This window comes from Octopus bimaculoides, chromosome 3 (genome assembly GCF_046866305.1).
Source record: "Octopus bimaculoides isolate indiv1 chromosome 3, ASM4686630v1, whole genome shotgun sequence".
Lineage (NCBI taxonomy): Eukaryota > Metazoa > Mollusca > Cephalopoda > Octopoda > Octopodidae > Octopus > Octopus bimaculoides.
Window position 1 is genome coordinate 168,730,476 of NC_142930.1, and position 13,536 is coordinate 168,744,011.

Here is a 13,536-nt window from a genome sequence, read left to right on the forward strand (position 1 = left end):
TCCTTTTTTTTTTGTATTTCTCCTCTACTTATCTGTCGTGTATTTTCGTATCTTTCTCTCGTTTGTGATGTCTAATGTTTATTTTTTATTATTTAAAATTGAACGCCACACAACTTTTGTAAGATTTTACATTTATGTATAATTTCTGCGACGCCACACTCGGTTCTCTGCTTATTTTCTTTCTTCCTCTCTATCCCTCTGTAATCCTCTTTATTTCTTTTTCTCCCCCTCCGTCTTTGTTGTCCCCTTTTTTCCTTTGTTGTATCTTTTTTCCTTTGTTGTATCTTTTTTCCTTCTCCCTTCTCTTCACTCCCTACGCTTCTTTCCCTCCTCCCCTCTCTTGTCCTCCCCACCCTGCCTGTTGGTCACACGTGATTAAAAGCCATTTTTCTTTTTGGATGGGATATCCAGACAGCTTGACATCATTTCTCTCGCGTCTTGATATTTTTCTCTTCTCTTGTATTTATATCCTTTCAAAATTTCTCCCAGGCGTTACCCATTACAATTCGTCTTGGCCTTACGGCCCTTAATGTCTGTCTGCGTTGATTGCTAACTCTGTATGTCCACTCTGGTATCGTTTGTTCGTTCGAAGCCCTAACTCTCCATAAATTTCATATTTGAAACATTTCTGGAAGCTTCTGTCTTATGATGTTTTCTTGTCTTGTCATTGAAAGCTCGAAACTAGTAGTAATAAACAGTCGACAACTGAGGAGGAGTTAAACTTCTTTTGGTATTTTGTCCTATTCTTACGTATTTTTCACTCGCTGGTGATGTCCTGTATTTAATCTGTATTTTTAATGATATATATATATATATATATATATATATATATATATATATATATACTCGCAGGAGTCGCTTGTTTACCAACCACATGGTTCCGGGTTCTGACCCACTGCGTAGCACATTGGGCAAGTGTCTTCTACTATAGCTTCGGGCCGACCAAAGCCTTGTGAATGCATTTGGTAGATGGAAACTGAAAGAAACCTGTCGTATATATATGTGTGTGTGTGTGTGTGTGTGTGTGTGTGTGTGTGTCCGTCGCAGGGTCACCCAGTCATACTGAATGCACGCCGCTCGATCTGGGAATCGAACCCACTATCTGCTGATCATGAGTATAACACCGTAACCTTTAGGTTATATTAAGAAAAAGGAGGTAGACAAGATTTGGATTGTTTATTTATATCTGTATTTCAAGTGTTATTGCTCATTGCTACCAATGAAAGAGCAATAAACATCTTGAAATATGCATAGAAATGGAGAATGTAAATCGTAACTGCCTCCTTTCACTCAATATATAAAACGTGTACACCACTTCAAACAATTTACACATACATATACCTGTCTGTGTGTGTGTGTGTATGTGGGTATATACATATACATACACATACACATGTATTTGTGTGTATGTATGTATGTATGTATATATATATATATACATATATATATATACACATGTATATATATATTTATATATATATATATATATATATATATATATATATATATATATATATATATATATACATGTATATATATATATATATATATATATATATATATATATATATATATATATAAATAGACATATATATATATATATATATATATATATATATATATATATATATATATATATATATATATATATATATATATATATATATATATATTTATAGATATAACTAAGGGATCAGCAAATATTTGCTTCACCATATACCGAAGTTCAGAAATAGCAGCTAAAAAAGCTGAGAATCTCACAGATAGCATCACTTGTAACTCACAAAGACAAAAACAAGAAGAAAAAACAATGAAATTTAACCAATTCCGATGTTAAACAGTAGACGCGTTTCTGATTCATGATTGATAATAATCAATTTCCTTCATCAATACTGTATTCCAGTAGTAAATTTGACTTTATCCTTTACCCTTTTAATTTGTAATAATTATATATATATATATATATATATATAATATATATATATATATATATATATATATATATATATATATATATATACACATATATATATGTATATATACACATATATATATATACACATACTCACCAGCGCACAAATGCACACGTGAATATGCAGTTATACCTATAACATACATATCTACATATCTATATCTATGCTTCTATCTATTTGTCTATCCGTTGAGATATATATATATATATATATATGTGTGTGTGTGTGTGTGTGTGTGTGTGTGTGTGTGTGTGTGTGTGTGTGTGTGTGTGTGTGTGTGTGTGTGTAAACTGAGATAAACTTAGATATGTTTCGACCAAAGATTGGTCCAGGTCATGTCCAACTTGATAGCACCACCTGATAGGATTATGTAAATTATTTTTTAAAGTCAAGTTTTGTGGTAGCATGACCCACTCGAGTAGGGAGTGCTTGTTGAGTGAGCTATTTCCAGTTAGAGGTGGCTTATCTGGTATTCCTTGAAGAAATTTGTCCAGATTCCGTTTAAAGGTGATGGGATACTTTTCCTCTTTGATCTGTTTTGGGACAATATTAAACAGGGCAGGGCCTGTTGAGGAAAAGAAATTGTGTTGCAGTGTATTTATGTATTGTGATCCTGAATTGGGCAGAGGACATATGGCCCGTCGTCCCAGCCTTGGGTGTACCTTGAAGCTAATGTTCAGGTCCTTTGGGCAAAGCTGGTGGTATATTCTCAACATCGTGCAAATTACATACCGCTCGCGGCGGCGCTGGAGAGAGTAGAGTTCGTATATACATTTATACATACACACATACATATGTGCGTATATAATATTTGTGCGTGTATAATAAAACCAATTTATTGGTTGGAGAGAGAGAGAGAGAGAGAGAGAGAGAGAGAGAGAGAGAGAGAGAGAGAGAACAACACTAAGCTCAGCTGAGAGCAAAAACTGTATTATGGTGGCAGATATTTTGTCGAGAGAACAGCAAATATTTTGCTTTTGCAATGCTTGATCACGTCATAGCTAAAAATTCTCTAACAAATATCAACAGCATCAGTGAAGTCACTTAACTTAAAAAACACTGACTATAACATTATTTCTATTGAAGATAATATTACTCATGTTTCAACAAATTGTCGTTACGTTGCTGCCTTCCTGGCAGAAACGTGATAATGTTGCTAGAAGAATAGACAATCCGGATTAAGAGTTAACCTTATTAGATACATAGTAATGTTTGCGCACGTCTGAAAGATGTGTTAAAGTGTATGTAAAATATAACATACCGATCATGTTTATTCCATATATTCATATTTATAAATTAAGGATCATAATTGATAGTATCGAAATAAGTATAGGTACTTTATATATATATATATCCAGTCACAGACTCGTAAAATTAATAATTCGAGAGATAAAAAATATTACCATTGCATACTTCGCACCAGACAGAACATTTCAAACATCCTTTTGTAATGGAATACATCTAAAATATTACGTTGAAAATAATTTCTGACAATGCGAGCGATAATATCTTTGTAAATCTGTTCAAGGATTCTACTCAAATTCTCAGTCATTTTTATTAAGAATATAACTAATTGTAATGCATGAAATGCGTATTCATAGATTCCTTAAAATGCATCTATTCTGCACCTCTAAAACCATGCACTTTTGTATTTAATATTTTCGGAAAAGTTTCAAAATTTGTGAAATACCAAAAAGACGAAAGTTGAATTGGTGATAACCGGGAAAATGTTTATTTACTTCAAAATTTAATCAACAAAGTTGTCAGCATTTCTCTGTAAACAAGCGAATTTTTTTCTTATCCAAATAAGACCAGTTAATTATCGAGATTAACAGATCTAACCTGAAACTTCAACAGCGGATTGTTACGTAACCAAATGATGATATTTATGCAATAAAAATAATTTACGTAATTAAATAATGGTGTATTATTACGTAATTAAATATTTGAAAAATAAAGACATGCAAATAAATAAAGCAGTAAATTAACCAAATCTAATTTTAATTTTTTTTAAGCCTTCATCTGAAAAAACGGCATGGAAAATGCTGAAAATTTCGAGGCCGCCGCTGTAGAATTAGCGAAATATATAACTGATTATTTTAATAATATTCGAAGCAGAAAGGTTTTACCCGTATGTGCACCCGGCTTCTTGAGAATTTTGATTACAGATAGAGCTCCAGAAAAAGCAGAACCCTGGGACGATGTTTTTGCTGATATCGAACGAATAATCATGTCAGGAGTAAGTAGTAGTTTTATACAAACTTCTTCGTTTAAACGACGGAGTGCTGCAAAATCTCTTGGCTTTAAGGATATCGCGAAAGGCTTATCTGGAGTCCCAACTTTCCGACTTGGTTTATAAGGCTTAGAAAATGTGAAGGACTGCTGCAATAAGCATGTGAATTTGGGAGGGGAATATGTCGAATAAAATCATAATTAACTGATCCTTCTGAATTTACCATTACGCAAAGCCAGGAACTTTTCAGCACGCCTCTTATATAATAATATACCTAATCCCATCATATACAATTTCAGTCGCAGGCGAGATGCATGCATTTTGGATGGGTCTAATGTAACGCTAAGTGGACATCTCTTTCTTTGCTTTACCTGGTAATATCGAGTTGTTTCTACCACTTATCTTATACACACCTAGAAGCGGGAAGACCCCTAATAAACAAACGGTAGTAATATATTCCACGTTTTGCTGGTTAATATTGTCACTCTTCCAAGTGATCATTGATTATTCTTTGACCTCTTATGTAGTCGTTTAGCTCGGCATGAAAAGTTAAGATATTTTCTTTTCAACACTAACTCGGATTAACCTTCTTTTCTTGAATTTGGAAGAAAGAATAAAGAACTTGGGCAACAATTAAACGTTCGGAGATTATGTTTCAGAAAGAACCTGTCTATAACACGAACATCTTGATCAATCTACAAATGGAAAAGTCCTGCTCCTGCTAGTTGAATCTCTGTCAAAACTGATTTTAACGAATCCCATACTGACGAGTTTTCCTGCGATATATATATATATATATATATATATATATGTATATATATATAAATATATATATGTATGTGTGTGTGTGTGTGTGTGTGTGTGTTTGTGTGTCTGTATCTGTCCCACACCATCGCTTGACAACTGATGTTGGTGTGCTTACGTCCCCCGTAACTTAGCAGTTCGGCAAAAGAGACCGAGAGAACAAGTAGTAGGCTTACAAATAATAGATCTTGGGGGCAATTTGTTCGACTAAAGGTGGTGCTCCAGCATGAGCGCAGTGAAATAACTGAAACGAATCATATATATATATACATATCAAGCTACATATGTTTTCTTGCTAACAGACTTTCGGAAGTAATAATTAGTTAACGAGGAGGTGCTCCGCTAGCTACTCATCAGGCCGAAGATACCTTAGTTAAATGAAGGGTTACATTGTTGTTCAGGAATCCTAAATTAACTCGCCGAAGGGATAATTTTAAATGAGTGGTGAAGATGGAAGAACGGAGTAAAAACATGAAACAGAAAAACGTATCTATGAAGAAACAAAATGGTAAAAAAGGAAGTTGTTACAATAACAGGAGTTTGGCAATTGTCTAAAGTAGTTAGGAATAAAGAAAAGGAGAGAGGGAAGAAGGGAGACTCTAGGTTGATATTGATTGAGGAGGCGGTTGTTGGTAATATTAAACTGGTGCCTTCCGCCGAGGTCGACTTTGCCTTTCATCCTTTCGGTGTCAATAAATTAAGTAGCGGTTGCCTACTAGGGTTGATCTAATCGACTGGCTCTCTCCCAAAAATATTAAGCTTGTGCCATTTTACGACGTGAACGGTAAATAAATTTCCTTGTCGCACCCAAGTATAAACGTTTATACAGAATCATAGAAGAAGAATTTTTAGAAGTGAAATAGTCAAGAATGAGAAACAAAAAATAGAGGTAAAATATTTAGGAGAGAGAGAGGAAGGTGGATTCGTCAGGAGAGAAGGAGAGAGGAGGGGGAAGAAAAGAGAGGGATAAGTGGGATACAGTTTCTATCCCTTAGTGGGGAGGGGGATACAGTTTCTATCCCTTAGTGGGGAGGGGGATAAAGTTTCTATCCCTTAGTGGGAAGGGGGATAAAGTTTCTATCCCTTAGTGGGGAGGGGGATACAGTTTCTATCCCTTAGTGGGGAGGGGGATACAGTTTCTATCCCCTTGCAGTCGGAGATGGTTTATTACTTAACAGTAAAATTACACATTCGTATAACTGCGTGTTTGCGCGTATGTTCTATGTGCGCCAGTGGTATCCTCTAGGTGTGCCCGGAGGGACGGAACGGAGTGACTGAATTATTGGTTTCAAACACAAGTTGTGTAACACATTCTTAAGGTACAAACAATAGTGTTCCCCTCAATTATTCCCTAACTAATCCTCCTATATACTCACCCCCACCACTTCAACTCTTCTATGCTTTTATAACTTGGGACTTTTGTTAGCATCCTTTATACTTTCTTAACTCTCATACAACGTAGGAAATGAGATGTCGCATAGTGACAAGTACCATATGAATTTGGTTTATTATTTTTTTTACTTTACAAGTCTTTTAGTGTTCTGGCTTTTGACGTAAACTGCGAATATCTTGCATGCAGAAGTGATGGCGTTAACATCAATTTATTTCTTTGTATTCTATGTCATCTCATTTTATCGCCATTCATCTTTTACCATTTATTATCATCATTTTATCGATCTAACCTCAGTTTTCTTACCTATTTCATATAGTTATTCCCCACTCATTGAACCGAAGTCGTTTATGTAGTTTCATTTATCGCGTTTGCTCGTTTACACCCAACAGATATGTCACTGGCAACATCCAAGATTCGCTTCTTTCTTCCCCTCGCGAACATCTTATGCAGCTATTCTCGGAGGAATGTTCTCAAATGCGCTCGCAACTGACGTCATATCTTGGGTAAGTCATACACTGCATTCGCTCTGCATTCGCTCTGCATTCGCTCTGCATTCGCTCTGCTTGCATTGTAGAAATCACAACGTCGTATTTTATTAATTGGTATGACTGCATATATGTGTGTATGTGTTTGTGTGCGAATATGTGTGCATAAACACATACATACATATGTATGTTTGTATGTATGCATGTACGTACGTATGTGTGTGTGTGTGTGTGTGTAGGTATGTATGTCATTATTCAGTTTAATTCAAGATTTCTTGCTAATAGAGAAAGAATCGGTTTCTAACCAAGATCCAGGGTTCCTTCATTGATATTTCAACATCAACAACAGGGTGTTTTTGTGTGTATGTATGTATGTATGTATGTATGGATAGATGGATGTATATATGTATGTATGTATGTATGTATATATGTATGTATGTATGTATATATGTATGTATGTATGTATGTTTGTATGTATGTATGGATAGATGTATGTATGTATGTATGGATAGATGGATGTATATATGTATGTATGTATGGTTGTATGTATGTATGTTTGTACGTATGTATGTATATATGCATGCATGTATATGTGCAGATTTGTCTGTTTTGTTTTATGTATGTCTTCTCACGCATAGACTTGAGTATCTAGACATGCTCATCTACACTTAAATGATAAACTGGAATGTTTTACAGATCTTTACAGTTCCAGTGATGGATTGGGTCTGAAGTCTTCGAATCAGATTTCACCCTTCTGGTTTTGAGAAGCTCGATTTCTCAAGATTGGCATTTAGGCAGTGTGTTACATATCCCAGGGCTCCAATAATTACAGGTATAAACCTGAACTTGCAATCTGGATAGAGTAACTACAGATTTCGCAATAATTCAGCATAGGTGTTCTCTTTTTCACTGATCTTCAGCTTTATGTTAACATCCGCTGGGCAGCTAATTTCCACAACTGTGCACAGTTACTCTTCTCTGTCCCCAATCACTATGTCAGGTCTGTTGTACTTACATTTTATTGAGGTCTTCACTGGTAGATATGTATGTATGTATGTATGTATGTATGTATGTATGTATGTATGTATGTATGAATGTATTTATGTATGCTTGTATGTATGTAGTATGTATGCATATACAATTCTACAGGATTATTTATGAAATGAAGAATTTCAAGAATTCAAAATTTTTCCTTTCTGTCACTTTACTTGTATTCTCTATGCTACCTGTCCTATCGATCAGGATAACTCGAGTCAAATTTACCAAATTTTCAACCTGTGACTTTCTGATAAAAATATGAATAGAAAATGTACGAAAGAGTAAGCACACGTTTGGTGCAGATACCGTGATGAGGGCTGGTAGAATGGATGTGAGTATAAATGGTAAGATGTGAGAGTAGGTGAATGTTTTTAAGTATCTAGGATTACATGTGGCGGCGGATGGGATGTTGGCTGAGGAGGTGGGATACCGAGTGATAGAATGGATAGAATACTTGGAGTTGTCAAAGATATGCTGCGAGACAAAAGGTTGAGTATGAAAGTGAAAAGAGGTGTATATGAGGGCGTGATTGTACCGACAATGTTATATCGTGCAAAGACTTGGGAGCTGAGAGATGTGCAGAGGAGGCGACTAGATGTGTTTGGGATGAGATGTTTGAGGGCTATGGTTGATGTGACACGGATGGACAGGATGAGGATGTGCGAAGACGAGCAGAAATGAAAGAAAAACTGACAACCAAATTGGATAGACGAAGGTTGAGGTGGTTTGGCCACATGGAGAGGATGGGTGAGAAGCGGGTGGTAAGGAGGGTGATGAAGGCTGAAGTGGCAGGCAGCAGAACCAGAGGCAGAGCTCGATTTGCGTGGATGGATGGAGTGAGGAACGCTTAAGTAGTTAGAGGTGCTGGAGTGAGAGAAGCAAGAGAGTTTATAAATGATAGGAAAGCTTGTAGAGTGTTTGTGGACGGATGAGCGAATCTGATGTTGCTCAAAAAGCTACGGAACCAGCATGATATAGCGAGAGTAAACCAGCATATACTGTCGGGCCCTGCTGTTGATATTGGGGGTTGCGTTCTATGCCTTGACCCGAGTATAGAACGGAGCTCGCTCCTTTGAGCTGGGAAATGAATGGAATGCCTGGTGTGTGTCTTGTTGTGGCCACACCCTCCTAACAAAACGGGGAATAAACTTAGGTACTTGATATGATATGACTGTGATGAGTGAATTTATGATAAATAGAACGAACATGTTTGGTCTGCTTAGATTCTGTTTGCAGCTTGAACTAGTAAATGCCTGTCGCATGACCGGGAGGTCAGTGACTAAATAGATGATCCAGTTAAGGAAGATGCTAAATCATGTCAAAGAGAAGAAGTGATTTACTGAAATACAGCCAATTATATACTGAGAGAAGAAATGCACCACATGGTAATCTGCCTATTGAGGCAATGGAGTATTTTGTAAATTGTTTGGTTATTGATTTTGAGTGAATAGACTACAGTTATGATTATTATTAATATTTTGATATCCACATTGACAGATACATTTAGCAACATAATTTCGAATATTAGTTATGTGCAATTTGTAAATCATGGACCAAATATTTGCAAGTAAGAGATGTCACCATTTCCGAAAGCAGTCTAGAATGAAATCCTATGTCTGTCACAATAATGTAAGGAAGCTCATACGAAATCAACATTTAGTAATGAAATCTAAAATATAACGAAATAATACATTATCACCGAGCAAATGCGTTCTTGACTAGTTCTGAAATATATAACGATGTATTAAATATTGTTTAAACTCACTATCTATTTTACATAACTAACCACAAAACAGTGCATGTGACCGCCCGCTAACTTTGTATATATCTACCCACTAGCCATTCTACGTAACTCCAAACTAATTATAATATTTTATAACACACTAATTACATTAACTCTTCTTCTGTTCTACCTATTCTCTTTTATTGTCACACTTGTCTGAAGAACTCTTTCCATGCACAACTCTTCACTTTACTCCAGCATTTTCAACCAGTTACATCACTTTTGTGTGTGTTTAATTAAATCACACTGATTTTACGAGTTCAATTTTTGCTCAATTGATGATACCACCGATGGTTGCCGAATTAGCTATGACATGAAAGTTCAAATTTTAACAACATACACTTTCCAAATCTGATGTTACTTTTAGAATTTGATTTAAATACAACTGAATTATTTAAAATGTGTAAACAGCAAGGTTGACTTGGTCCGCAAGATGTGCTCCTGAATTCTGAGAACTTTCCGGTCTGAAGATGCTCACACCACCACTCTTCTCTACTATACTTTTGCCCGGCCCCACCTGGAATATTGTTGCCCACTGTGGTCTTCTCACACGAAGCAACTCATTATAAAAGTGGAAGCACTCCAGAGGCCAATAACAAGAAAGATAGTCGGCGTGACAGGCATTGACTATTGGGGTCGTCTAAAATAAAACTCAATCTTTACTCTCTCCAACGCCGCTGGGAGCGCTACGTCATTTGTGCGATGTGGAAAATATTCCATCAATATTGCACAAATGATGTTGGCATCAGTTTTAAAATCCACCCAAGATTTGGCCCCCGTGCTAACCACCCACTACAAAAATCGAACTCAAGACGCATAGCAACATTACGACACAACTACTTTACCTCAACCGGTCCGGATCTCCTTGATACCATACCAAATTACGCCAAAACGGAAACGGTTCCCATACAATTAAAAAGTTCTCTGGATAAATTTCTCAAAAATATCCCCGACCAACTCCTTACACTCGGATATGTCTCCAACAATGATAAATCTTTGCTAGAGTGGGATATGGTGCCCCATATACGATTGAAAAACATCACCTGGGGGTGATATTAAGTTAGACATAGTGGCCGAAAGTGATCAGAGTTATTACATGTTTAGTAACAAAATATATGAAGTTCCCATTTCAACAGCACATATTCACTATAGAAATCTTATTGCCTCAAATATATGAATTCAAGTCTCTCCGTAGTCAACGTTGTTTATCATATCTCCGAAGGTTGCTAAATGAAAGAACAATTAATAATAAAGTTCTTGTTCCATTCCGAAAATTAGTCTTTTGTCTATGTTAGAAATTAATAATCAGTAATGTCACAATTTTCTCAATTGTTCAAAAATTGTGAGTGTGTGTTGCAGAAATATCTTTAGTGAATACTATAAGATAAGAATATCAGGCTATCTTACCAAAGAGTTCATGTTTTACCAGACTGAATTTTTAACAATGACTGGAAGTAAAATAACTTAGGAAAATAAAAATGCAAATTATCCTTTCTTTTGTAAATAGCTTCGCAATCTTTTTCGTTCTGTACAATTTCCACGTGTCGCACTTATACCATTTTTAAGGTACAATGATGCCAACAATGAGAGGCCGTCATTTCTAGATGTTCAAATCTAGTTTCTCTTTAAATTAAAGAATATATGACAGAATGTATTTAACTCGATAAACAACAGATTTTCTAAAGATATTTCTATACGACTATGAAATTTTATTGAAGGACAACTTTAATATATATCAGTGTAAATTCTGAAATATCTCTCAAACAATGATATAGATAGATTAACTGTTGCGTATATTTCAGAAATCCTTTCCTGCAGCCACTGAACTAGAAGTCATTGTTTTAGACTGGTTGGCAAAGGCTATAAAACTGCCTAAAATCTTCTTGTCTACTTCTGAAGGAGATGGAGGAGGTGTAATCCAGGTAAGATATATATATGTATATATATATATATATATATATATATGTATATATATATATATATATATATATATATATATATATATATATATATATATATATATATATATATATATATATATACATACACAGAGAGAGAGAGAGTGTGAGAGTGAGACTAAACGGAATACATATAGTATGCAAGCATAGAAGTTGGCATACACTTGGCTTGGTGACAGGAAATGAGTAAAAGAATGTAGCCCCTTCACCACCACCACCACCACCACCACCACGACACACACATACACAGTGAGAGAAAAAATAATCGCAAAGGAAAAAGAGGGGGAGGAAGAGCAGTAAATGACAAGAATATTTATGAGAGGAGGTTTAAAAATAAGGAATTTGCTTTATGTAACTTCATTTTCATGTAAAAAAATACTTCTCTGTTGAAAATTAATATCCCTTCCGATAAACGGTAAAATATAACTATTGCATGCGTGCTATGTTTCCTGCTATTGGTCATGATGACAAAAGTATAATTCAAAGTTAGCTGTTATATGACGGGTAAGAAATTAGTATAAATATCTTTTTATATAACATTATCATTATCTGTTTAGTTGTCTACAAAGTATTATCAATTAAGACCATGAAACAATATTTAAAAGAAATTAATATTTAACTAAACTAATCCGGTGGTGTACAATATTTGTTACTAGAATTCGTCTACTGAGTGCATGTTAATGAGTCTATTCGCTGCCAGAACCGCTTCCATAAATAAAATGAAAACAGAAAATAACGAAATGGAGGACTGGATAGCTGTTACAAAATTAATTGCTTATAAATCAGAAGAGGTAAGTATATTCTTTTCTACTTTAGGCACAAGGCCCGAAATATTTTGGGAGGTGGGCAGTCGGTTAAAGCGACCCCAGTACACAATTCGTACTTAATTTATCGACCTCGAAAGGATGAAAGGCAAAGTAGACCTTGGCGGAATTTGAACTGAGAACGTAAAGACAGACAAAATGCCGCTAAGCATTTCGTCCGGCGTGCTAACGTTTCTACCGCTTCGCCGCCTTAGAAAAGGTAAGTATATTGAAACATAGTAAATAAAATGTAAGTAGTATATATAATAATTAATTAATGAGACCTTCACCTCTGTATGTATAGAATTACATATCATAGTATAATACGTTAGAATTGTCTTGTCTTCCTTGATAACGTTTCATGAGTTAGAATCACTGAGCAACTGCATGCAGTCGATTGGCTTCATTACCTATGAGAGTGCGAGAGAGAGAGAGAGAGAAAGAGAGAGAGAGAGACAGACAGACAGACAGACAGACAGACAGACAGACAGTCAGATACAAAGAGACAGACAGACAGGCAGATAGACAGACAGACAGTCAGAGAGAAAGAGACAGACAGACAGACAGATAGACAGACAGACAGTCAGAGAGAAAGAGACAGACAGACAGACAGTCAGAGACAAAGAGACAGACAGACAGACAGATAGACAGACAGACAGTCAGAGACAAAGAGACAGACAGAGAAAGATACAGAGGACACTCGACCCCATTACTGAACTGTTATTTCATTTGTCGGCCCCTAAAATCTGAAAGATAATTTTACCTCGAAGGATTTTGAACTTAAATGCAAGAAAATCAAAACGTACCTCACAGTATCGTCTCTCCGGCATCAACGATAGCGGTGTTGAAATTTATCAACGATAACTTACACTTTCATGAATTTTTTCACCACAGCAATACGTAATTCTCTGGGCAACACCGGGTGTCAAACCAGTATGAGAGAAAACCAGTATGAGAGAGAAAAAAAAAAAAAACTAGCAACGGATTTGTTCTTGCTATTTTGAAGAAGTTAGCGTTAACATATTTTATGCTATGTACTGCCTCACCTAATTGCCGAAAGAATCTT

General features: G+C 35.6%; 1 protein-coding gene across 1 annotated transcript in view; it reads left to right on the forward strand.

Annotated features, from left to right (window-relative positions):
* Positions 1–13,536, forward strand: part of LOC106872852 (aromatic-L-amino-acid decarboxylase) — a 37,567-nt gene that overhangs the window by 4,353 nt on the left and 19,678 nt on the right. The window contains exons 2-5 of the mRNA XM_014919987.3: positions 3,989–4,212; positions 6,793–6,906; positions 11,512–11,631; positions 12,324–12,458. Coding sequence (XP_014775473.1) covers positions 4,009–4,212; positions 6,793–6,906; positions 11,512–11,631; positions 12,324–12,458 — 573 coding nt within the window. The 5' untranslated portion in view covers positions 3,989–4,008. The remainder of the gene's footprint in view (positions 1–3,988; positions 4,213–6,792; positions 6,907–11,511; positions 11,632–12,323; positions 12,459–13,536) is intronic.